The 27,892-nt window shown below is 40.9% G+C and overlaps 1 protein-coding gene across 7 annotated transcripts in view; it reads right to left on the reverse strand.

Annotated features, from left to right (window-relative positions):
* The window catches only part of TANC2 (tetratricopeptide repeat, ankyrin repeat and coiled-coil containing 2), a 518,532-nt gene that overhangs the window by 26,542 nt on the left and 464,098 nt on the right, over positions 1 to 27,892 (reverse strand). For all 7 annotated transcript variants that reach the window (XM_089674602.1, XM_089674601.1, XM_089674599.1 and 4 more), the window contains 13 exons: positions 26,696 to 26,847; positions 23,784 to 23,952; positions 12,221 to 12,475; positions 10,167 to 10,292; positions 9,727 to 10,008; positions 9,379 to 9,506; positions 8,236 to 8,467; positions 7,978 to 8,144; positions 6,880 to 7,487; positions 4,074 to 4,182; positions 3,348 to 3,470; positions 1,971 to 2,207; positions 1,052 to 1,237 (listed from right to left, as the gene is read on the reverse strand). In XM_089674602.1, coding sequence (XP_089530728.1) covers positions 1,052 to 1,237; positions 1,971 to 2,207; positions 3,348 to 3,470; positions 4,074 to 4,182; positions 6,880 to 7,487; positions 7,978 to 8,144; positions 8,236 to 8,467; positions 9,379 to 9,506; positions 9,727 to 10,008; positions 10,167 to 10,292; positions 12,221 to 12,475; positions 23,784 to 23,952; positions 26,696 to 26,847 — 2,774 coding nt within the window. The remainder of the gene's footprint in view (positions 1 to 1,051; positions 1,238 to 1,970; positions 2,208 to 3,347; positions 3,471 to 4,073; positions 4,183 to 6,879; positions 7,488 to 7,977; positions 8,145 to 8,235; positions 8,468 to 9,378; positions 9,507 to 9,726; positions 10,009 to 10,166; positions 10,293 to 12,220; positions 12,476 to 23,783; positions 23,953 to 26,695; positions 26,848 to 27,892) is intronic.

Raw genomic sequence — 27,892 nt, forward strand, 5'->3', positions numbered from 1 at the left:
AAGCAGGGACAAGTTTGCAACCTACTTGTCTGCTGCCTGCCGTCGACGAATAGATTGAAATCAATGGCTTGCCGACCCACACTATAGAGGGATATGCTTTGTTCATTTTTCATGTCTGAGGTTTACAACCACTTTAAGGGCCTGTGTTGATAGACTTTGGTCTTGTATCAGTGGCATCAGTTTTACATCAGTTTGAAACACTTTAGAGATCATTCAGAATTCAATGGCAGGTTCATCTGACCTGAAGTTGACCTGCCTAAAGCAGGTTTTACACTCCTAGATTTTTAGGGAAAATGCAAAACCCACTTGAGGCAAACAAGTGCTTGAGTTTGTTTAGAAAGTAGAGTGAGATTCCCTACTACATCTAAAGCTTTTTAGCCAGGATCACTACAGTCACAAAGGTACTAAATGCCACAGGCCACAAAGGAGTTCAAATATATTTCCAAAAACGTGTTCCATTTCATAAAATATAAATAGCCAATAAGCCCTGGGTTTAGATCCACAGTACTGTCAATACAGGGCATGTTCCTACCCAGATTCTGAGAGAGGAGACTCTGAATAGGTAACTCATTACCACTGAGACTGGATACAATCTTCCAATGCAGATTTCATTAACAGAAAATAATTGTGTAGAAATATGAAATAATAAAACAAATGAACAAATCATAGACATACAACTAAAGGATTCTCTGCAGATCTCTGAGAGAAAGGTTCTCATATTCTTGAATGTCAAGCTATTAAGAATTGGGGAGATGGAAATGAGTGTAGGTGTTCTATCAGAGGCTATGAGGATAAATCTTGTTTTGTATTCAGCTCCAACAAACAGCGGGAACAGTCTTGTTCAAACCTGATTGTTATTTTAATGTTAGTAATACTCCAGAGGGTGCAAAAACAGCAAGAAAATAGTGTTAGTTCATTCTGACATGAAGCAAAAATTGTGGAGTGAGGAGCATCCACTTGGAATCATTGTGTAATAATATACTCCTGTACAATGAACCCCGGGAAGGCCCTCTCCCACCTCTGACATTTGCTTTGCTGTTTTTGTTCCTACCTCAGAGTATCCCATGCTGGCGGCTGCAATCAATGCTTGCTGGATGGCTTGGCTCTTCTTTAAGACTCCCGACTGCTGTCCAGCCATAGTCCAGTCACACTGGATGAGGTATTTCACTACCTCCAGGTGACCCCGTAGAGCAGCATGGACCAGTGCACACTGCCCGTTCTTGTCCAAGAGATCCACCTGTAGGCACAGAACAAAGGAAGGAAACAATAAAAGAGGAGGAAGAGATCAGATTTTCTATAAAGAGCTTAGTAAACCAACAAACACTTGTCACATTCTGTACTGTTTCCCTTTTTTTTCTTTTCTATGTTGCCATGTCGTCTGGCAGTCAGTCAGCCATCAAGTGAACAACCTGCAGGCTTGGGCAGGTTCCCAGGCACCAGGTTATGCGGGGGCGAGGACAGAATGTCTGCGTTGTATGCAGCCCCTAGATATCACCCCCATGGATCTACCTGCAGGAGGGTGCTGTGAACATGGCATGTATAACATAATACAGCCACACAAAAATAAAACATACCATCTAATTAACTCCTGGCAGCACTAAATTACATTTTCTGCATCATTACAGTTGTAGGACAGGTATTGATAAATGAAAAGTTCTGTGACTTGATTTTAAAGCCACAACACATAGAAAGCTTATGTACACATATCATTTCAATAAACTCATTATTGCATTTACTAATAATCAAACATCGGTGCAATTCTTAGTATTACCTAAAACAGTGTGCAGGCCAAAGGGATGCAACAGCAACATACCAATACGATCAATATAGTCAAAATGTTATAGTGACAAGATGATTTTACTGGGATGCCAATAGGGTCACCTACATTTTATGTAACTCGCAGGATATCTTTACACCCTAACCACAGTTAAATCATTTTATTCCCTTGTAGCAGACTTGTCCACACTCACCTTAGCTTTCCTCTTACACAGAAGCATGACGATAGTCAGGTGACCTGAAGCAGCAGCATATGCTAGAGGGGTCATTCCGCTCTCCGAACTGGCATCCACATTGACAGAGAACTCAAGCAGCAGAGCCACCATTTCCGTGTATCCTAGATGGGCCTGAACACACAGGATGGGCGCATTGTTCAGCACCTCTGTGCGATAATTAACATTCGCTCCACCCATGATCAGGAGACGGCTCACCTAAGAAATAAGGAATGCAAGAGATTAATGAGGGACACAAGATATTAACCACTTTCCTGCTGCCCTATAGCAGAAGTACTGCTACAGGGTGAAAGGGCTGTGCAAAATATATATATATATATATATATATATATATATATATATATATGTGTGATTTGATTTTCCGGGTAGGGCACACGTGCGCCACCCTACCCGTGCTGCTATTGGCGGCTAGGGATGCCAATCCCCGGGTCCCGCCCGGCGCTTGGCGATCGTTGGGTAAAGCTGACATGGGAGAGACCTGTGTGTAAACAACACAGATCCCTCTCCTGTCAGCATGAACATGCTGCTTCGTATCTCTCTGCACAGCAAAGAGATACAAAACAGCATGCCTCCCTAGTAAAACACAGCACACAGTTAAACCTTTGACGCCCCAGATGTTCACCCTTTCCTGCCCAGTGTTATTAGTACAGTGTCAGTGCTTTTTATTATCACTGAATTAGTGTCACTGGGGATGTCAGTGGCAGTTATTCAGTTCCCTCCCAGTGTCAGAATGCCAGCCACAGTCCCGCAATAAGTCGCTGATCGCCGCCATTACTAGTATAAAAAAACTAAAACAAAAAATTCCAGTATATATACCGCCATCTGTAGACGCTATAACTTTCACAAAAACCAATTCATTTACACGTATTGGGATTTTCTTTAACAAAGACAGAATACATTTTAGCCTAAATTTATGAAGAAATTTGATTTGTTACTGGATATTTTTTATAGCAAAAAGTAAAAAATATTGTTTTTTTTTCCCCAAAGTTGTTGGTCTTTCATTTGATCAAACACCGAAGGAAAGCTCTATTTGTGGGGAAAAAAGGACATAAATTTAATTTGTGTACAGCATTGCATGACTGTGCAATTGTCAGTTAAAGTAATGCAGGGCCGTATCGCAAAAAATGACCTGGTCAGGAATGGGGGTAAATCCTCTGGAGGGCAAGTGGTTAGGTTGGACACAAATACTTTTACTCAGTAAATTAGGTGCAGGGACACAAGCAAATCCTAGGATTGTACCAGCCAAATCTGTTCCAGCTACTCCAACACAAAAAAACAGAAATCTTTACATGAAATATATTTGCAGATATGTGATCATTATACACAACTCAGGCCCACCTTGATGTTGGGAGTGTAGAGATTTCTGAGAGATGCAAGGGCCATGGAGAGGCCATCTGTGCTGTATGATATCCACAGGGCTTGCAGGATAGATGAAGAAACACCAACTTTCTTGCTGAGACCCTATAAATACAGAATTTACATTCACTATAAAAAAAAACCTTGAAAAGAAAGAAATATGACTGTCTGCTTTTAAGACAAAGAACTGTGTATAGCTCCCACATATTCTTCCTTTGGACCTAAACCCCTCTGTGCCTCTTTCCATCCCAGCAGTCTCTATGTTTTCTTCACATGTATGTATTGCCCAATTACCGTTGTCATTAACAACATTAGATTAAAATACAACCTTTTTATATGGAGTTATCAGGAGAGTGTGTATGGGTTCAGGCCTTTATTAGTTGTACTTTTGTTGTTTTTAGTGGTGACTAACCAAAACAGTGTCAAAGTGGAACTTTATTCAGAAAGTTAAGTCCTGCTAGATTGTTTCAGGCTGGCCCCTTTTGCAGATATAGCTAAGTAAAACATTAAAAACAAGAGCCTATACCATTTAAAATCCAGCAATACACTGTCTCAACCTGCTCTCTACTTTTTGGCCTAAATCTAGAGACCGATCTGCTGACGTTATGCAATGTAAATGATTTGGTAAAAAGAGGAGAAAAAATGAAAATATAATTCAAAGCCTGCGGGGTTGATCATGGGAGTATCCAGTTCCAGTGCATTTCGTACCTTGAAGATATGTGCTTTCAGTATGTGGTGCCCAAGCTCTATTGTCTGCTGCCTGTTCAGCTTCCCTTCCTGACGAGAGAACCAGAAAGCCAGCAGGATATGTCCACTCCTAAGGAAGATACACAGTTATCACCTATATCCATCAGTAACTCAGCATGATCTTTCATAGACAGACTAGAAGGGATGACTGTAAAAACATTAGCACCACATGGAATGAAAATAAAACAGTGAAAGCTCTAATTCATTTTTTAAATTATGCCCTGCTAAGATCATTCACAAAAAGGGATTCCCACAAGATAAAACCTTAGAAATTATAGCATGCACAGATGCAGCCCGAAAATATATTTGGACATTCCTACTATTGTTTTTATGTATTTATCTCCTAAACAAGAGCTTTAGCTGTAATGACATTCCAGACTGAGCACATTTTAGGAGCCAACAGCCAATTCTTAAAATTCAGAGGCATGGGCTACCTTGGACAAATTTTTTTTCACTTAAATCAAACCTGTGTTTTAATGCCTTCCTCCTTAGCAGCACATATTCCCCTAGTCAAGGTTAGTATGTGCTGCTGGAAAAGGGGGCATCAAAGACTTCAGCTCTCGTACCTGTATAACCTATATAAATCAGAGTAATGTTTATGTTTCCACTATGGGCCTTGTTGTTCGGTAGCTTTGTCATGACTTAATGTAAAAAAATAATACACTTTTGTGGATCAGCTAGGCTTTGTTTGGCAATATTGTCTTGCAAAAAATATTTTGTTCTGTATGTATTCTATGGACCATGAGATTTTTTTTTAATGTAAATTAAAAAGAATACACATTCTATAATCTGTCCTAAAATGACACTAAAATGAGGTTTCTGGTACAAAGCATGGCAAAGTTATTTGCAAATAAAAAACGCTTTTCCCCCCCACTTATGTGCAATTTCTTTTTATGCAACACTGAAAAAAATTAAACAAAATGAATAAAAATAAACATTTAATAATGATGGTAAAAAATAGAAATAAAAAAACCCATACAATTATAGCTAGGAAAAGGAGAGGATGGGGCTAATTATGGGTGATTAGGGTTAAATTGGAATACATTTTCTTTAAATATTTCTTTTTTTTCTCTTAAGGTTTCTTTAACTGATGTTACATACAGATTAAAAGTCACATCCTTGATCTAGATATCAGTGAAATAGTATATACAGTGTAACAGTATATAGTTACATTGTATTTATTCAATTACATTTGCAGACTATCTGCAAGTGTCATTTTACATAGGAGTGGCTGTATTTTGACAACTGCTATTACAGTGTAATACAAAGCAATTCATAGCTGTCATTTTGACAGCCAGTCATAGAAGTGGGGGGGATGGCGGTAGTGGGAGAAGAGCTGAACATAAGAGGTGTCTTTAAAACTTTGTTGAAAATCCTTAAGTGAACATGAGCTTTAACGTGTATGGGCAAAGCACAGATTTGTGTTCAGTTTCTGGGTATAACTGTGCGGTGAATTGAATTCAAGAAAATACATTTTAGTCTCACACTTACATCTATTTGTGCCAAAAGAGAAAAATTCTAAAAGAACTGCAAACAATGTCAGGGACGTAGCTAAATATAACAAGATGTGTTAGGTTAATATACCTATATACCTCTAAGTGTTCCCTGTCACTGTTCTGTTTTCTGATCTTTGATCCTGAATATAAATAGAATTGCCATTTGCTCTTCTAAAATGTTGACAGAAAATTCTGCTGCACTAAATTATGGGTATCAGCAGCGAAATGTGACAGATTTAGGAATTTACATTCCAGATGAAGGGTCTTACACTGGTGCCCATGCAGGCTTGGGTCAAGCAGCATGTCATCACAATAGAAAAGGTTAGGATCCGACTATTTTATATATCAGAATAATTACTGACCTGCTAAAAGTAGTAAAGACTAGGTCATAAGATAAAGAGTTGAAACAAAGACAAAGTGGTTCTAAAGGCTCAAGGTTTTTTACCTTCATGCATTCTATGCATGAAGGTGAAAAACCTTCTCTGTGCAGCAGCCCGCCTAATACTCATCTAAGCCCTCTCTCGACCGGCGATGTGCACTGGAGTCTTGGTTATCCTAGGACTCCCTCTCCTCATTGGCTGAAACAACAGCGGGAGCCATTGGCTCCCACTGCTGTCAATCACAGCCAGTGAGCCAATGAGAGTAGAGGGGGGCATGGCTGAATCACAGCTCCGTGTGTGAATGGACACACGGAGCAGCGGGTTCCCCCATAGCAAGCTGCTTGCTGTGGGGGCACCCAACAGGAGGGAGGGGCCAGGAGAGTTTGAGGGAGACCCGAAAAGAGGAGGATCCGGGCTGCTCTGTGCAAAACCAGTACACACAACAGGTAAGTATAGACATGTTTGTTATTTTTAGAAAAAAAAATGTAAGCCTTTATTGTTGCTTTAAGCTGGCCATACACATCTATTTTTTCTCTTCAGCCTCCAACTTTCATCCTCCATCCAGAGTACAAAAGTGAAGATGGCCAAATCTCCTGCTGCAGTTATTGTATTTTGACAGCCAACACGCAGGCTGTCAAAATACCTGAACAATGCCTGCATCTGATTGGATGCAGCTGCTGTTCCAACAGTTTTCTGCCTGGCTCTTTTGATTATTTCAATAAAAGGATGTAAGGTGGGATGTATCCGATAGGGCTAACCAGTGAGCGAATTTAATCAGGAACCAGCCAAAGTTCACTCCGTGTATGACCAGTTTCATGGGCAGCCTCAGCAAATGATGCTAGTTAAACAAAAACAAAAAAACTTACAAATGCAAAACATAACATTACTCACCGTGGGTCACACAGAAACTTGGTTTTTTCTCCATCCTCTCTCCAAATTAGCCATTCCCTGAAGGAAGGATGAACAAACATTCTTGTCAGGTCCCTTCTTTTAATGAGGAACATAGAAAGGTTCTCCATACGTTGTTGAAAGTCCTCCCACTCCAATCCTCCATCCACACTGCCTGCATTAATGGCCTGGAAGATGTGCTCATCAGTCAAGGGATGGAGGGAAGCTACAGCAACATTAAGAAGAGGGAGAGCCCTTTCAAAAGAGGACTGAGTTGGGAACCTCATGTTACATTGTAAAAGATAGACCTCAGACAGAGACACAGGAACCACCTTGTAGCTGGAGCTCTTGAGTACTAGGTAGCCCTTCTCTATAAGGTCAAATGTAAGCTTCAGGTACAGATAAGAACCCTGGCTCAAAGTCTTTAGGTGGGAACTGAGCTTTCCAAATGTGGTATTGTCCATCTTTCCATTGAGGGAGATGTTGTTCTGGATTTCTGAACTGCTGTGAATACGCTGCAGTATATAGGCCTGTAAATCCTGATCTATGGCCTCATTTTCTTCCAGTCGGTCCAAGAATATACGGTGGAAGGGAAGCATCTTGGTAATCTCCTGTTACAGGAATAAATAAAATGTGTTTAAGGACCAAACCACATGGATGACATAATTAGCACAAACATCTCCATAAGATCACTTATCCTGTAAATCACTAAAAAACATTCCTAGTGACTTGTGATAATTTGATAAGGAATGCTAAGTGATTGTACTTTCCTGTGAATGATAGTCCACAGTACATTATGCTCAATGGTGGGCAATTACATCAATAGGTGTTATTATTTTAATCAATATCAACGTGTACAGTTTTAAAGTGAATGATGGCAGAAATCCAGGATCAATAATGGGAGATTTTTGGTTGCACAGCTTGTGTACTACAATATCTCATGCAGTTCAAGTCTTCAAAAGAACAGTAGTAATAAGAAAAATAGCAGAGCAACAGTCAAGAAATAAGATGGAGACAGTGATTGCAGGAGGAAGATGTGAAATATGAAAACTAAAAAGGGGAAATTAAAGAAATTAGGGATTTATCAACAGATTTGCAAACCTGCAGGGTTGTCCTCACAGTCACAATGAGTTTCAGCCAATGGGGGAACTTTCCTATCATCTTGCTCAAAAAAGACACAATTGTGTCTCCATAATCTGGCTTGTGGAACTCCGCTTCATTCAGTCCATCTATCAGAATTATATAATCTTCATCGGGGATCTTCCTCTCTGAAAGAGAAGCCAGAAAAAAGTATTTAGATATTGAAGGTTTAAGAAAGACATTAGGAATGGTTATCAATCAGGGTGCTTTAACAGTTACCTTTGTACAGGTTTTCCAGGGGCTCCAGAACACCCCTACGAAACGAGGCAGCAGGGTCCTGCACGCAGGAGCGTAAGCTTAGTAGGCTTTGTAAGTGTGGTTCTCGTAGGAGCTGTTCCCGGTAAGCTACAAGCTGAGGGGCACGGCAGAGCAAGGCAGCCACATTGTGAACAAACTCAGGCACTAGGCAGGTATATGCATTATCAGCCTGGCAGTAGTGATATGCCACCACCTGAAGAAAGTAACAAGACATTACCACAGACGTCCATCTCCCAGTAATAACAGAGAAGCAGTACTAAAGTACAATGTGTTAATGATATATGTCAGGATTGTTCAGCAGTAACAACTAGAACATACATGGCAAAGGGTTGTCCCTCTAAAAAGCCAATTCCATGTGGCATAGTCTATGCCCTTCCTACCACAAGGTATAACTGGATACTAACATTTATAAATTGATCCAGGGAATATCCAATTGCCTCTTGGGGAATCAAGAAGGAATGTTTTCCCTGCAGGAGCAAACTGAATCATGTATTGCTGGGTTTTTTTGCCTTCCTCTGGATCAACTGTGGGTATAGGATTATATTTTATTTCTTCTCTTTTATCGTCAAACTAGATGGACTTGTGTCTTTTTTCAGCCAGACAAACTATGTAACAAGGCTCTGCCTCATCTAGCTACAGAAGAGTCCACACATTTACTTTCACTGCCACTATCCACAGACTAGTCTTTTACAGAAAAAAAAAGGACTCACACCTCTCATCAACGCAGCATCCTTCATGCACCAGCTCCTCAAACTACAGCATCATTCATGCTCTAAAAGACACAGATTGCTTTGTGGAAACTGGAGCGTAGAAAGGCATAGCTGTCCTTCATGTGCTTAGGTAACTCTTTATGTCATCACTGCACTGGAGATCTGATGGTAAATCTCATACAACTTACAGTTTTGTTTCCCTTTACACTAGTTATACATATACGTATACATATGGATTGATTTTGTAATATGCTGCAGTACATTTTTTGCGCTGGCCTTTTTATTCACTGCAGTCTAAGCCAAACGTTGCCTCTTGCACTGAAACACATCCTCTTGCTTCAGAAACCCTTCTGTGAGAATACCACACGTTGTAATTAATCACTGTCCTCGTTACCTGTGCGGCTATCCTTCTCATGGATTCCTCCTGCCGTCTACGCATTTCAGGTGTTCCCGGACAGCTGCCACTAGAGATGCCAGTATGTGTCTGTCCAGGCTGTGCAATTTCACGGTTGGCCTCTGAGTCTGTTTTAAATTAAATTTAATATTGCATTATAATAATAACATTTATATCAATTATGGGCATGAATAATTTTTTAAACACTGTAATCACATGATCACTGAACTTATATATAGTGGAAAACAGGAAGGTAAACATCTGTTACAGGTTACATTTACAATGATATTGTTATATCTAAAAACCTGTTTACTATATTTTATCACTAACCCGATCTCTGAAACTCACGTTTTGGTGACGCATGGGGGCTGTCAGATGCAATCTGCCTCATACGTGTACCATGGCAGCTCAGGGACACAAGACGAGAAATAATAGCGGTTTTCCCAAAACCAATGTTGCCACAGATTACGACGCCCCGATTTATACTCTCATCTTCACTCTGCAGCTGTGCGTCAATCTCATGGAAGAGCCAATCCCTGCCCACAAACGTGGTATCTGTGGTAATACTCGGCACCTCAAACAGCAATGGCTTCAAGGAGATGTCAGGAGGCCGGTAGGGAGCAAAGCGAACTAAGGAGAGAGAAAGAAACGAATATTATCGAAAAGGGAACTCTGGCTCTTTCGTATTTAATAATAACGCGACTAGAAATAACTTCACAAACAATTTCAGCTCACCCATCATACAAAGAAGGTGATGTAGGGGATTACTATACTTCTGGTGCTCTTACCTCGTAGATCTTGTGGGGTACGTGGTCCAGCAAGGGTCTGTCGTGGCATTCGCAAAGAGGTACGTAGAGGGGTGTGTCTCTGTTCATCCAAGTAGGCAAGGTCCTCTAGGTGTGCGGAACTGGTGGCTAAGGTGAATAAAAGGGTATGAAGAAGGGAAATCGAAAGGGAGAGTGAGAAAAAACAGAGTATATGGGTAAGGAACAATGGTAGAAGAAATTAAATAAGGCGTAAGGAAAAGTAAAAAACACAAAGAGATCAGAGAAAGAGAATGACCAATTTACGGAGTGAAGAGAGAACAAAAGAAAGAAGACAATATGGGGTAAGTTATAGAAGGAAAAAACAAAGATACCAGAAATACAAAGTAGAAAGTAGGAAAAAAGATCAAAATATAAAAGCAGCAGAAAATGGTACACAGGGGAAAAGGAGGATTAAGAATTAAGAGATGTGGAGAGAGAAAAATAAAATCTAAATTAATAATTTTGTGATATAAGATAATGTATTCCCTATACAGAACAATGAGATGTCAGTGCGCTTCATGTCCATCTGTGATCTCCAGCAGATACATGCTCAACTGGATTCCACATTTACATACAAGCACAGGAGGACTGTTGCATGTTAACTCCTGCATGTTTTACCTGCAACAAACATCCACCTCTTTGTGAACAGTGAAAGTCCCATCATTGTGGACTTCAGCCAAATACACCACCAAGGAAATTTCATTCACATGTCTATACAGAGTTAAAAGATAAGTTCACCTTTCATAACATGTTACATGTTATGAAATGACCAGCCCCTGTACCATACCCCCTTCCCCCCTTGCTTTGACAGCTAGTGGGGAATATCTTCTTCCCCTGCCAGCTGTCAAAATAAAAAAAAAATTTACAGTGTTCTGTGAATGTGAAACTACAAGTACCGACAGCCTTAGCAGCTGTCAGCTTATAGTTCTCAATGAACTAACACGGCACTGTGAGTGCTGTAATAGTTCATTGATACTTTCTGTCAGTAAGTATCAGCTTGCCCATATGAGGTATTTGCACACAGATACACTGACAGGTCTGCAGGAGTACTGCATGGCACCAACAATCTGCCTTCCAGGTTCCTACAACAAAAAATAATAAATGCATTTTTTTACCTGCAATAAAATGTGCATTTATTATTTTTTGTTGATAGGTGAACTTATCCTTTAACTTTCTGAAGGTAAATGTTTAGAGGTGTCACAAGTGCAGCAATACTGTGCACATACCTGCAGATTCACTTTTCTTTCACAATTGTTCTCTGTAAGTGACAATTTCTTAAAACAGCAGTTTGATGCATATACATGATTTATCATTGTTAATACAATTATTACTGAGTTCAGAAACATGTACAGCAATACACAGATCTAATTTAAGATTTGATCTGGCAACAGATTGCAACCAGGGCCAACATACTGTACACACACGTCACACTACAAATTGCAGGTAAATTTTGCTCAACTAGAACAGATCTGAAACAAAAATGTGGCTGGCTAGAACACCAAGAGTTATCCTTTAAATGGAAAAATGATATAATTTGTCTGTTGCCCAACATTTGTGTACACACAAGCACTTTGCAAGTTTTAATTAAATCCTGGGGGTACTACGGTTCTAGGGCAGGTATACTCAGCACTAGCCCCCATCCTCCCTGAGTCGCATCCTGCAAAATAAGGCATGATGCTACCTTCACTGCTGCATACTCCATTAAACTTCTGACACCAGTTCTATTAAAGAAAAGGAAAAAAAAAAAAACCTCTGTGACTCAGTAAGTGTTTATCAGATTAACCCTTTCACTGTCCAAGTAAAGAAAGCAGATTAATTAAGAATAAAGATTTATTTAAGCTTGATTCGTTTCCCTCCCACCATCTGCAGTCCTGTATCTCTTTTCCTCCCCCTCACACCCACGGATAGAGAGCAGCATTAAGATTCTAGACACACACATAGGCTTGTGATCAAGCCTCTGCCCCAATGAACATAACTTTGTGCACAGTACAATCATAGCAGTCCAAGACAACCCAGACAGTGACACCTTTTCTCACCTGCAACCGAATTGGGGCGGGGCATGAGGTAGAGCGGAATGGACTGCACAGACTGGGAGAGCCCTGTGTCCAGTCCCCTCTCGGGGATCTTGTTTAAGCTGAAGGTAGAGGCCATTATATTCTCATCCACCCGGTACAAACTGGAATCCATGGACTTCTGAGGCTGTTTAATACACCCGCGAGAACTGAGGTCTTTGTTGCTGTCTGTGCCATACTTGGACCGGTCCACATTCTCAGAGTAGCTGGTCAGGGTGGCTGCAGGTAAGAGGAGGGAGTCAGCATTATGATGAACAGCAAGGTACAATAACATGCCCAGTCGCACAAAGTGTTATGCTAGAAAAATGAATCAGCTTCTTCTTCTTCAGCTGGATGTTCTAATATCTGCACTGCAGGTTGGTAGCAGAGCAAATTCTATTCTAAATCACCATTCAGGGCATGTGTGGGCCCTGCAGATGGGAATTAACAGCACACGTGCCCCGCGCACACCCGCCAGCATGAATTTCATGCCAGCATTCTCATCATTGACAAATTTACTAAGAAAAATAATGGGCAATGCTGGAATCTGACACATCGATTCATAATCTTCGATCTTCTGCTTCAGAATGAGGCAGAGAAGGAGACATTGTCATTTCTCTCCCCCTCCACTTCAGCAGCGGGAGTCAGAGAGGCAGATCGATAGGATCTTAAGGCAACGGCATCCTTGTAGAAATAACAGTCTGCGTGCAGGAAAGCAGAGAAAACACACAGACATTATACATCCAAACCACGGACACACTGCGTACGTCAGAGACCCAGAACCCATAATACAGACATCATGGGCATGTCCCTATCACCTTCCGCTGACAGAAGAAAGACGTAGGGAGAAGTAGAAATCTGACATCGGCCTCCTATACAGCTTGTCTGACATTTTGCCAATATACAGTGTATCTGATAGCTTCTAATATAGAGTATAGAGACATTGTGTGACGTTTATATTACATACCATACATCTGACACTACTGTCAAAGCACATGCAGTGCAAGATTCAAAGATGAAGGATATGTAGTGGTCCATCTCCCTGATACACAGTGAATCCTGGCACTGTTCTAAAGATTATACAGCATACATCCTGTATAGATAATATACAGATTACAACAGCTTTCTAAGACATAGGATGTATGACAGCCATGTAATGTGTGGATGACATTTTATAATGTAAAGTATGTAGATTAATTATATTATACACAAGAGCCTCTTCCTCCCAGCTTTCCCAAATGTACAGATAGCAGACATTATCCCCTCCTCATGATGTTAACCTGCCTCCCCCATCTTCTATAAACATGGCATGACCCCTCCTAATATGCAGATATTATGATCAGATCATCTTTCCTAATATGCAGGTGATCATGATATGCTCCTCTCTAGTCCTAAAACATAGCCAGCATGCCAAGACCCTCTTAATATGCAGGGTATCATGATGTTCTCCTCCTCCTAATACAGAGATAGTTTAACAACAGGGTCGTTGGTTTGAATCCCAACCATGGTGCTACCTGAGTGGAGTTTGCATGTTCTCCCTGTGCTTGTGTGGGTTTCCTCCGAGTTCTCCAGTTTCCTCCCACATTCCAAAGGTTAACCGACTCCTGTCTAAATTGGCCCTAGTATGTGTATGTATGAATGCGAGTTAGGGACCTTAGATTGTACACCCCTTGAGGGTTAGGGACTGATGTGAATGTATTATATACAGTTGTGTTCAAAATAATAGTGTGTTGAAAAAAGTGAATAAAGCTCAAAATCCTTCTAATAGCATTTATTTCCATCCACACAAATGCATTGGGAACACGACACATTCTATTCCAAATCAAAACATGAAGAAAAATATATGTCATTTGAGTTGTTCCTCTAAAAAAATTGAAGAAAAGTGAATATTAGACGGTTCAAAAAATAGCAGTGTTTGTATTCTTCTTTACAAACTCAAACATTCACTATATAAACTGAAAATGTTTGAAGATTTTGCTTTCCTGTGAATCACTTAATGAATATTTGGTTGTAGTCGCACTGTTTCTGAGAACTGCTGTACATCTGTGTTGCATGGAGTCGCCCAACTTCTGGCCCCTGTAATCAGGTATTCCAGCCCAGGATGATTGGACCACATTCCACAGTTCTTCTCTATTTCTTGGTTTTGCCTCAGAAACTGCATTTTTGATGTCACCCCACAAGTTTTCTATTGGATTAAGATCCGGGGGTTGGGCTGGCCACTCCATGACATCAATCTTGTTGGTCTGGAACCAAGATGTTGCACGTTTACTGGTGTGTTTGGGGTCGTTGTCTTGTTGGAACACCCATTTCAAGGGCATTTCCTCTTCAGCATAAGGCAGCATGACCTCTTCAAGTATTCTGATGTATTCAAACTGATCCACGATCCCTGGTATGCAATAAATAGGCCCAACACCATAGTATGAGAAACATCCCCATATCATGATGCTTGCACCACCATGCTTCACTGTCTTCACAGTGTACTGTGGCTTGAATTCAGTGTTTGGGGGTCGTCTGACAAACTGTCTCCGGCCACTAGACCTAAAAAGAACAATCTTACTTTCATCAGTCCACAAAATGTTGCGCCATTTCTCTTTAGGCCAGTCAATGTGCTCTTTGGTAAATTGTAACCTCTTCAGCACACGTCTTTTTTTCAACAGTGGGACTTTGCGGGGGCTTCTTGCAGATAGCTTGGCTTCACATAGGCGTCTTCTAATTGTAACAGTACTCACAGGGAACTTTACACCTTCTTTCATCTTCCTGGAGCTGATTGTTGGCTGAGTCCTTGCCATTTTGGCTATTCTTCTATCCATTCGAATGGTAGTTTTTCGCTTTCTTCCACGTCTTTCAGGTTTTGGTTGCCATTTTAAAGCATTTGCGATCATTTTAGCTGAGCAGCCTATCATTTTCTGTACTTCTTTATAAGTTTTCCCCTCTCCAATCAACTTTTTAATCAAGGTACACTGTTCTTCTGAACAATGTCTGGAACGACCCATTTTCCTCAGAATTACAGAGAGAAATGCACTGTAACCAGCATGTACAACATTTGCTGCCTTCCTTCCTTAAATAAGGGCAATAATTGCCACCTGTTTTTCAAAGAATGAATGACCTCACTAATAGAACTCCACACTGCTATTATTTTGAACATGCCCCTTTCAATTAGTGATTCAATTACACAGAATCAGCAGCATGCATGTCATGACTGTTGGGTCTGTTGGATTTCTATTACTCTACTACACCTGCTAGTAAATTATTTGCCATGTAGAAATATAATTTCTACCAAAAACAGTGATTGATCAGGTTAGTGATAGCTGACTGCTATTATTTTGAACACAACTGTATATGTACAGTGCTGTGTAAATTGATGCCACTATACCTGTCACAAATAAACAAGACCCTCCTAATATGCAGCTATCAGATAAGATCTAATCTCCTACTAACACATACACAGCATGACAAGACTGTCCTAAATGCAGGTAATCATGATATGTTACTCTTTATAGATACACAGCATGACAAGATCTTCTCATCTCATATAAAAATGAAAGGCCGCCCCTCTAGAAGAATCAAATGGCCATTTAGGAGTTAAAACAATGTTGTTCTAGCAGTTCAAAAAAGAGAGCAAATTAGGTGTCAGTATGAATACATTAATCTTATGCCTAGATCAATGTGAAAAAGTAGGAAAATGAGCTTCATGAATATGCAGACATATGTTGTCTAGAGCCATGGATGAAGCATGATTTCACACAGTGCATGCAGTGGAAGGGGGAAAGTAAATGTATAAACTCCTAAACAATATCACATGATCCAGAGGAACAAGGATCAAGGTGAATAATGAGGAAAAATGACCTTTGAAAGAGTGGAGTACGCTGGAGTCATGGAATGGAAGAGGACAGATGATTCAGAAACATAGAAAAACCCAACAAGAACGTCTTTAAGGATTCACATAAAACACTGCTAAACCCCAAAAGTAACATGTACACTAATTATAAAGATAAAACCAGCATGGTCTCTCCTCTTTTCTAGCCAAATAGGTTCAGAGGTTCTGTTCTTCTGATGCCAGTGGGGACTAATATTTGTCATTTGTACCAACATGCAGTCATCCACCTTTAGTAATGGTATTGGTATGTGTGGTGTGTAATCTTACAACTGTACTGATCTTCGGCCTTATTTACCAATTTGCCTTTTCTTGTTATGCATGCTTCTTTGATGGACTTATTATCGTGTTATCTTGTACCCAGTTGTACTAATTTCTATGCAAAATCAATTGAAATTTTGAAACGGAAAGATAAGACCTGCATGGTCACCCAGCTACTGGACAGTGTGTGAGTACTCCTAGAAGATATTTTCGAGAAACGCTATATGGTCCTTTAACAAAATCATTTCTTATAACTCAAATAAACCTTACAATTATTCTGACAGTATTTATAGGGGTTTCTGTTTAGCCTGTGTATTTGAATTATTCATCTATTATTAATTAAAGTTTAAATAAAGGCAAAACATTTTTTTCTTAGTTTTGGATAGAGTGGAGAGGGGTTAGGACACTTCTCTATTTTTATTGCTGTCTGTGCCCCCGTTAAGGAGATTCACCATCTCTATTTGTCCTGTTTACCATTATCATTGAAAGTGAAACAATCAGGCTTTTATTACTGTGTGTCCCCGTTAGAAAGATTCACCATCTCTATTTTAGTTTCCTGTTCACCATTATTACCTACTTTGAAAGTAAAAGAAAATACCACATTTTCGGCTGTCCCCAGAACAGAAACAGAAGGGAAATCTTCCACTGGGGGCACTAGTTCTGGTGACCTTGGCATCATATGTAGCCTTGCTATTACATTCATGTACCAATATCTTCTGGCAGCTGAACTAGGAGGTCATTGTATAATTGTTTTGAAGAAATGTAGATTATTAAATCACCTGTAATCATTCTTCTCTTGGTAAGATATCAGTGCTCTAACTTCTATTACACTAAATGTTTTATAAAGTCACTGGAATGTCTACCATCCTTAAAACTGGATTTCTAAACTACCCCAACACCACTTTATAAAAAAACGGCAGCTTGGTTTCAATTACCTAAATCCCTCAACGACACTTGCAACTTTCACAATTACCATATCATTTAGTAGGACTGTAAAGCTGGCTGCACACAAAGATAAACATAAAAATCTAGATTATTTTGGTTCATAAAATGATTTAAGTGTACCATAGGGACATTGTTACACAATCCAGCAGCACTGCCATCATATTAAATGGTTGCATGAGTGATAGAAATCCTGCTGTATAAGTCCAGCTGTAGAGAACACAGTGGATTAACAATGTTTTATCTCCAGAGACCAGCACCTTGGTTTGGATCGCCTGTAAAGCATTTGGGAACCTCAGAAACCCATGCTGTTCTATACTCAAAACAGGGACCAGCTCTTGTGGTTGCTGGCTCCGGCCCGCTCCCAGATCTTGTTTTTTACTACTGAATAGTAGGGCTGTCCATCCATTATGGATCTACAAAAATATACAAGATGTTTTCTAGATCCAATGACTGTAGAAGCTGACCTCTGTTTCCATACCAGATGGACATGGAGTTTTGGGGGTCTCTATGTGCTCTTCCGGAAAGCTATGTCAGACGACAGTCTATTTCTGCAGGTTCTGGTCAATATACTAGTCATTACATATTCTTCCTACTGTCTGCTGCAACCTGCAGTGCACATACTGCTGCAGCCCAATAGCTAGAACACAAAATGAGATAGCATGTTCACTTACTGCTGATATTATTTCCTAATGGAATTTCTTCTTTGGAATGTTTTTGTTGTTTAGAAAAACAAGTGACTATGCACATCATAATGATAATAAATCTTATGTACAGTTTTTAAGGAAATACTGTAAGTACATAGGGCAACCATCTTTACACATTGCACATACAGTGTTTGCTTCCAGTTTAGCACTGCCCCATATTAGTTTTGAAACACAAATCCATTAATCTGCCAGTGCCTTATCCTGTGATTTCAGCAGATGTTTTTCTGATACTGACAACATTCTTTAATATACAGAATTCCATTAAAGGGAGAATATACAAATATGTAACAGGAAGTCACATCAAACATATTTTCCTGAGGCAAAAATGACAATAATTGGAATGTATATTTTATAACAATACACGGTAGTGAATCAAGAAAAACATCCATACAAAAAAACTGGCCTGCCTTACAAGAACTGGAGCAACAGATAACTGGAGCCATTGCTCAAAGCAATCAATCAAACCCTGATGCTACCATTTCTGATCTGCCCTAGAAAAACAAAACTGGGTTCTAATCAGCTGCTAGAAGCAACACCTTCACATTTGGTTGATTCATTTGAAAAATCATGTTGTGTCTCCAGGACAAGAACATGGATGGCATGCAGGATGAAAGGTAATACTGGATATGAAGATGTGCCCACAGTTAGAAAAACTGAACATCTGCAGCAGCACAGTATGTGGGTCATGGAAGGGGTTAACTTCAAGAGTGTGCTGCAAGAGCTCTGAAGGGGACATCACCTACGGAGGATAAGGCTGAACACATCCAGTGCGTCTCCCCTAAATATGATAGAGAGGGAGACATCTGCCCATCATCTGTGGTGCTGGCACCAGCTGCTGTTTCTTATGCAACGTGCTCCACGGACTAAAGTGATGCATGACCAATGAGAGAGAACGATTGGCCAGGTATCCCTGAAGGACAACAAGCACTTCTGAAAGTAAGAGGCCCTCGTTATCACTTCCCAGGTAGTACAAACAGGCCAGTCCTCATCTGAGCATTGCAGTGGGCCAAAACTGAAAACAAGGTAACATTCTTTTCTCTATACTTAGTGAGATCATTACCTTATATTTCCCTTTGTTTCTCACCTTACCTGCTGCCATACTATGCAACCCTGTGTATCTTCTATTAGTCCATTGGTGATTGACTGACCTACCTACATATGATAAAGTCTTTATTCTAAGGTATTGTGAGCAGATTTCCAATGCTTTGTAGTTACGGATTACAATGAGAAAGTTGAAGAAGGTAACCACACTGCATTTTCATATCAGCAATGCAATTATCTTCTTGGAAATCAATAAAAAATCATTGGAAATAAAGGGAAGGTACAATCTTTTTTTTATTGCCGTCTCACTAGAAATAATGTACTCCCTTGATACCTTATCTCAGCAACTGTTAAAGCAGTATTAAACTCATTACCAAAAATGTAATATATTCCAGCTTGCCAGTCATTAGATGTGGTGGCTGCATCAGTTTTCTTTTTGTAGGCTTTTTCCCCCTCTGTTTTCATTTTGTGATCTGGCCTGTAACACACCTTCTGTAATAGAGTGCCTCCACTCTGGATGAAGGAGCAACCTTTGGATAGCAGCATTGGGAGTCTGGGGGGGAGGTGAGTGTTAGATGGACTAGAAGATTTAAATACACTAACAAATTGCAGCCACACTCCAGTTAATACTTAATAAGAAGTTACAGCAAACTGTTCTTTCTTCCTTTTGGGATAAAGGTTATACATAAATAAATGAAAGCTGACCATTGTAAGCACCCCTTGCAGTGTTAAATGGTTTGTCTCATCTCTGTAAGCTGATACATCTGAAAGAGAGCTTATTTGTTGAACAGTGTTACTGGCTGGATCACCATATGAAAATAGAAGTAAGAAAGCATAAAAAAAAATACATCCATCACATCTAAGAATTGGTAAGCTGCAATACAATAAGTGTTTGCCTTTTGGGTTTAATACTGCTTTAAGCACGTAGGTAGAGTGATGTTGGTGGCTAATCTAAAACAAGTACAAAAAATGTGATCACATCAAATATTGGCAAAGGTGAATACTGTAATAAGGATAGCAGAATATACTGTATAGTATGCTTTCCCTTTGATGTTGTAGAATGAAAAAAATTGTAGAAAATTCTACACCTACAGCAAATGTATACACGGTACACCTTCATTAAGGCTGGTAAGAAATTTGTGAAAACCTGGGGTGCGTGCTGGAGGCAGAAAGAGTCATTGCCTGTAATGTGCCTCTAGGATAACAAGGGATTACGGATGACACCATGCCTGAAGATTATTAGGATTTGCCTCTGTGTTTCTGGGGCAGGCAGGGGTAAGATGACTCTCAGCCTGACAGGAGCAGGAGGGGGTTAATGTGAGAACCCTATCCCTGTGGCTGAGAAGAATCAATCAAACAGTAAAAATTTCTCTCTGGGAGGAAAGAGATTGATTTCTGCTTTGCAGGAGCCAGGCTGGGTAGTTTTTAGTCAAGCCTTGGTGGGACTATTCAGCGCTGAGAGAGATAGGGTGTATGCTGGGAGACTGTTAATGTGCTGAGAAGATATGATAGCACAGCACTGAGGTCAGCAGGAGGCCTTCTGAATAATAAGGAGTATATGAGGCTTGTAGGCTGGTGTAGCACTGTATAAACAGGATCAGCATTCCATATGTGGGCTATAGTGGGGGGTACAATGCAGGGGTCGAGGGGTGGGAATGTAAAGTAAGAACAGAAAGGGTGATATTGACACGGAATGAACCCCTAGATCTAACATTTATATCAGAACTAGAGCCAACAGGGCTGCAGATAAGATAGTGAGAAGATTTGTACCACTCCATAACCACCACTGGCTGAATCAAATAGTTTAATTGCAGAGGTGTCCATCACAATGGGATGAAATTAATTAAAAAAAATTTAAATTCAGGGGTAGTGAATTAAAAATCATGGAGGTTCACTAACATTTTCTATCTGTAGAGGGCCGAATCTCATTTTTGTTCTATGACTCAGGTCCTTCACATCACAGCCCCTTCCCCACCCCACCCACCCTTTTACATCAGTGTCCTCAGTCCCTTCCTCACATCACAGCCCCCCTTACATCATAGACACCCCTCCCTCTCATAGCACAACCTTCCCCTCCTCACATGACAGACCCCTCTCCCCCACCATCACAACCCCCTTTCCAATCATAGACACACCCTCTTCACATCACAGCCCCTCCCCCCCTTTTACATCAGTGTCCTCAGTCCCCTCCTCACATCACAACCCCCTTTCACATCATAGACATCCCTCCCCCTCACATCACAACCCCCTTTCACATCATAGACACCCCTTCCTCACATCACAGAACCCCCCACATCACAACCTCCTTTCACATCATCGACCACCCCCTCTTTACATCACAGCCCCCCCATTCCTCACATCACAGCCTCCATTACAATTACAGCCCCCAATGCAATTACAGTCACCCCCCCATCACAGGCCCCATTGCAAACACAGACTCCCGCTCACATCATGGCCCCCTCCTCTCACAATATCACAGCTCCCCACTGCAATTGTAGCTCTTCCACCTTCACAGTCCTACCACAGCACAGCAGAGGGCAGGAGGCACAACAGGGAGGATTCCTCTTCTGTATGTATTTGTCTGCCTGCAGCTGATTTGAAACTCAACCAGGGAAGAGAGCAGGAGGCATGGAAGGTCTGCACTGAGGGCAGGAGAAGGCCAACTCTTCTTGTTAACAAGCGATTAGTTGCTAGGACTGCCTCTCACCCTCTTCCCTGCATGAGTTTACCAGCAGCAGCCGAATATTTACAAAAGAGGAATCCAAACCGCTGTGTCTCCTGCCCTCTGCCGTGCTGTGAGTTTTCACAGCAGAAGTGGTGGCAAGAGAGGGGTCCTCTCGGACTGCTAAGTGCTGCAGGAGCGGTTCGGACAGGATTGTCACTCAGGACTGTGGTCCGTCATTTAGTGACTCCTGGTTTAGAAGATAAAAAAGTAATTTCTGCTTTTTTGATTTTCTCTGACTCACATACTCTACTCAGTGGGGCAGATTTACTAAAACTGGTGCACACAGACTCTGCTGCAGTTGTGTAACCAATCAGCTTCTAGGTTTTGTGAGTTGGAAAGGATTGGTTACTATGCACCAGATTCTGAGTGCTCCAGTTTTAGTAAATCTCCCCCACTGCCTTGTACTTCAAGTAAGCAGATTGTTCCTGAGAGAGCATTTGACATGCGGTGAGGAGGCATTGCATCACCTCATCACTGGCAATTTTATCCCTTGAACCTTGCACTAGCATGCCATAACCATGTGGATTGCAGAGCACCCCCATTGAATGAGTTGTGTTCAGTAGGCAATACCAGGCGCCGAATGTGACCGCAGTGATAATTTTTGATGTGCCGCAATACAAAACATCTCACCTGTGGTAAATGCACTCCCCCTTTGCTACCTTCGCAGCATAAGGGGAAACATTTGGACGGCAGTGAAAAAGCAGCTCAGCCATGCATTTTTAGCCCCACCCCACCCAAACACAAGTGTAAATGAGGCCTTAGGAAAATACAGAGATGTTTGAGTCACCTGAGCCTCATGGAGAGGGAGGCATATGCGGACACATCCATCCTAAACTATATGCCTGAGCAAAATAAAAAAAAAAACAAACAAAAACAATTCAGTACACCTTTGCAGCACATACACTTTGACACTGCAGAACATCTCACCATTATGTTATAGAGACAAGAAGGATGGGGGAGGGTATTCTGTAGCAGGACTGACAAGACTGCTTGCAATTTCTGTGCAGAAGAGGTAGCTCTCTTCTAAAAGTTGGGAGCACATTGAATTTCTGGCAGATTAACAGGTAAAGGGATAGACAGAGTTTTACATATTGTACATGCACATCAGTCTAAATATGTTTTTTTCTTTCAATTTTGCCCAGGCATAAACTTGAAGAGCAAAACAGCAATCACACATCTTTTTCTAACCCGCCCAACTACTACAAAACCATAAGACTTTTCTTTTAGCTGGCCAAACACTACATTTTAGTTAGTTCCTGACTGTGGGCTCCTTATATTTTGATAAATGAAATTTGCTAATTATTGGCCACACAGGTGCCTGCATTCGAATCAGATGCAGCCGCTGTTTGTATTTTAAAGGCAGACTGGCTGTCAAAATACAATACCTGCAGCAGGAGGGTCAGCCATACATATACTGTATGTATGTACTGTAAAGCAGGCTGAGCTGAAAACTTTAATAGTGTATGGCCAGAATTAGTCTACAGGTGCCCTCAGATATGAGATCAACTAACCCAACTGACAGCCACAACAAACGCCCTGTAACTGGTAATGTCCTTTTCGTAACCTTGTCCTCCTTTAGTACTGACACATATTCAGAAAAGCAAAAAGCAAAAATGACCTAAGGGGAAGCAGATTTTTTATGACAATTGACATTAACAAATTGGTCACATTAACATTCCTGTAGTAGTCATGAATTCAGACAGAGAAACTCTCCATCATATCTATGGTTTGGTAAAATTCACCTTTTTGTGACCAAAGACATCAGACCTATTGATCTGCAGATCTTTCCAGAAATACTCTCCTACCATATTAGCCCACCATATCTGGAAATGATTATTATTATTATTATACAGGATTTATATAGCGCCAACAGTTTGCTCAGCGCTTTACAATATAACAGGAGACAATACAGCAACAATGCAGTTCAATCAAGAGGGAAAGGAGGGCCCTGCTCCTTGGAGCTGACAATCTAGGAGATGTTTAAATCTGTACTCTTACCAATAATGCCACTGTCCCTACTCTCCAGGGTGGACGTGGGGCTGCAGTCCTTGGTCGCTCCAGTGGTATTGGGTGGAGGAAGGGTCGAGCATGGGCTGTTGGCAGGAGGAGAAGCGGTACTGCTGGTCAAGGTGGAACAGGGGCTGATCCTCTGAGTCGCCGCAGAGCCCTGAGTGGGAATGAGGATGGTAGCATAGTAAGGTTGAAAAGTACATTTTGCAATCACTCATTTTAAAGCTAATCAAGTCATAAGACTGCTGATCAAGAATGTTATGAGCAAGCACAGGGCTGGGGTAAAGATAAAGAAATGCTTTACGACTACTGCAATCAGTTGCTGTCTATGTCTGAATACACCACACAGCAATTTGTATATTAGCAACAGTAGAAAATACCAACTCACTTAGTATGTAGCTTGAACAATACTATGTCAATGATGGATGAAAGATCCTTCTATCTCTTTTTGAGTTTTCCTAAATGTTTACCTGTATTTGTGTTTAAATCTTAATAAAAAAAAAAGTTAAATAAATGCCAAATCTGCCCTCCCACTATGCAGCGTTGTTGACAGCTGTCAATTACAGTGCAGGGAATGGCTGAGAGCATTGGGGAATTGTGATGGTAAAGGTACGTATAGGCAGTATAGGGTGATATAGCACAGGGTAGAGGAGTGTGTTTGGCATTTTGTAAAAGTGACAGGTTTACTTAAAGAATCTAACTGGATCAAAGGTTACCTGCAAAGTTTTGTGAAATCATTATGAAGAATAAGGCAGAATCACACTGATTGCAATACAACAAAATTCCCCTTATATTTTGATAAATTAAATCTACAGACTTAAAAGTAAACCTGTCAAAACCCCGAGGAAGTAAAACTCAGCACTAAGCAAAGGTTACCTTCAATAAAAATACATGTCAATAATCAGCAGATCCAGAGATATGGGTGGTTAAGGTTACCGAGTAAGTTACTAAAATAATCAGACACAAATCTGGTGCAAATCTGGCTTCTTCTAATCTAGGCAAAGGATTTTCACAGCAAAAGGTTTTAGATGTATCTGTGACCTTGGTGCCCGCTATCCTGGATATACAATGCATTCAGAAAGTATTCCCAGAGCTTATCCTTTGCCACATTTTGTTATGTTACAGCCTTATTCCAAAATGGATTAAATTAATTTTTTCCTCAACATTCTACAAACAATACCCCATAATGACAACGTGAAAGAAGTTCATTTTTCTTTGCAATTTATTAAAAATAAAAAACGAGAAAACCCACATGTACGTAAGTATTCACAGCCTTTGCCATGACACTCAAAATTGAGCTCTGGTGCATCCTGTTCCCACTGATCATCCTTGAGATGTTTCCACAACTTGACTGGAGTCCACCTGTGGGAAATTCAGTTGATTGGACATGATTAGGAAAGGCATAAACCTGTCTATATAAGGTCCCACAGGTAATGGTGCATGTCAGAGCACAAACCAAGCCATGAAGTCCAAGTAATTGTCCGTAGACCTCCGAGACAGGATTGTATCAAGGCACAGATCTGGGGAAGGGTACAGAAAAATTGGTCTCCATCATCCGTAAATGGAAGAAGTTTGGAACCACCAGGAATCTTCCTAGAGCGAGCCGCCCGGCCAAAATGAGCAATCGAGGGAGAAGGGCCTTAGCCAGGGAGGTAACCAAGCACCCGATGGTAACTCTGAATGAGCTTCAGCGTTTCTCTGTGGAGAGAGGAGAACCTTCCAGAAGAACAACCATCTGTGCAGTACTCCACCAATCAGGCCTGTATGGTACAGTGGCCAGACGGAAGCCACTCCTCAGTAAAAGGCAAATGACAGTCCTCCTGGAGTTTGCCAACAGGCACCTGAGGGACTCTCAGAGCATGAGAAACAAAACTCTCTGGTCTGATGAAACAAAGATTGAATTCTTTGACCTGAATGTCATGTCTGGAGGAAACCAGGCACCACTCACCACCTGGCCAATACCATCCCTATAGTGAAGCATGGTGGTGGCAGCATCATGCTGTGGGGATGTTTTTCAGAAGCAGGAACTGGGAGACTAGTCAGGATCGAAGGAAAGATGAATGCAGCAATGTACAGAGACATCCTTGATGAAAACCTGTTCCAGAGAGCTCTGGATTTAGACTGGGGCAACAGTTCATGTTTCAACAGGACAATGACCCTAAGCCCACAGCCCACATAACAAAAAAGTGGCTATGGGCCAACTCTGTGAATGTCCTGGAGTGGCCAGGCAGAGCCAAGACTTAAACCCGATTGAACATCTCTGGAGAGATCTGAAAATGGCTGTGCACCAATGCTCCCCATCCAACCTGATGGAGCTTGAGAGGTACTGCAAAGAAGAATAAGAGAAATTGCCCATAAATAGGTGTGCCAAGCTTGTAGCATCATACTCAAAACTACTTGAGACTGTAATTGGTGCTAAAGGAGCTTCAACAAAGTACTGAGCAAAGGCTGTGAATACTTACTGCATGTACATGTGGTTTTTATTGTTTTTTATTTTTAAAAAATTGCTAAGATTTCAAAGCAAACGTCTTTCACGTTGTCATTATGGGGTATTGTTTGTAGAATGCTGAGGGGAAAAAATGAATTTAATCCATTTTGGAATAAGGCTGTAACATAACAAAATGTGGCAAAAGTAAGCTCTGTGAATACTTTCTGGAAGCACTGTATACTTGAAGGAAATAAAGAAAATCATTTATACATCATTCCCATCTGTGGAAAGAATGGTTTGAATGTTTGCATAGTACTAGCAAGCAGCCTTTTTGTCATTCCTTCAAAACCTGACTGGTTACTAGAGGTTGTGGTTCTCTTTTCTCAGACAATTTGAAAAAAGATCCCAAAAAGAATTCTGTAACAGGTACTTTGGTTTGGTCAGAGACCTATCTGTCAGCATTACCCCTCACCTGATTCTCTTCCTGCTCCTCCATGCTGTACTGCGCACTGGCAGCTTGGACCTCAGTGACTTTTTCTCCCAGGAGGAAGCCCAGTCGGGTCATGAGGGTGTTGGCAGCCTCATCAACAGATGGAGGAGGGCCCAATACAGACTCCTCTTCACCTAATGAAGCAAAAACATGGACAAAGTCATTACCACTTCTCAGCTACCCACAGAAATTAGCAGCACAATCCTTCAGACAACAGTTCTTTCTTGGAAAGATCTTGCCATAACCATGCATGCTTGTCTTCAGTATTTATGATTACAGTGGAGGGGGTGGGGGGGGGGGGGTAGAAAGGTATTCTCAGTGTCATTTTAGCTTGAGGAATCCCTTTACCATTAATAAAACAAAAGTTCTAAATTAAGAAGTTTAAAATATGAAAGTGTGCTTTGTAACAGTAAGGCCTGGTTCACACGTTTTAGGAACGCACTATAGTCCATTTAACATGGTTTCCTATGGGAAACATTCTCATGTAAGGTGTTTTTCAGCCATTATGTTTCTGGAAAGGGTCAGGGACTTTTTTTTAAAACCTAAAACGGTGCGTTTTTGGTTCAACAAACTTCAATGGAGACATTGCAGAAAATGCATGTAGTGGGTTTTTGAAGAGTTTTTCATGCAATTTGTTTTTTTCATCTGCCCAACAACAAATTGGCAAAAAAAAGCACTGCAGAATCGGATCGTACACAAACTGCATAGGTGTGAACCAGGCCTAAGAGTAACAATGAAAGTAAGAAAGGCATGCACAGGCACACCCAAGAGCTCAGGGATTACTGTTGCACTATATACATGTATTGTGGTGTTCTCCCTGGTAATCTCTTTCTGCAGACAATTCAAAAACTTGGGAGCAAACCTGTGCTTTGCCAACGATGGACAAAACAACAAGTGCATTTGAATGCAGATATCCTTACCTACCCTTTAGTCTCACTGCTCCGTTTAGCTGCAAGTAGCGAAAGCAAAACCCTGTATAAGCTACAAAAATCACCAAAATTGGAGCTTACACAGGGTTATGGACTCCATATGTGGAAGTACTGGGTATGGTCCAGCTCCTGGCATTAAACCAAGCAGCAGGGGTGTGAATAAAAGAGAAGTGTAAGCTGTCAGGCATAGGTAAAAAAAAAGGTTAGATCAATCAAACTTCAACAAAAAAAAAAAAAAAAGCGGATTGGT

The sequence above is a fragment of the Staurois parvus genome, unplaced genomic scaffold, assembly GCF_062004578.1.
Source record: "Staurois parvus isolate SC_StPar_1 unplaced genomic scaffold, SC_StPar_1.0 ptg000151l, whole genome shotgun sequence".
Lineage (NCBI taxonomy): Eukaryota > Metazoa > Chordata > Amphibia > Anura > Ranidae > Staurois > Staurois parvus.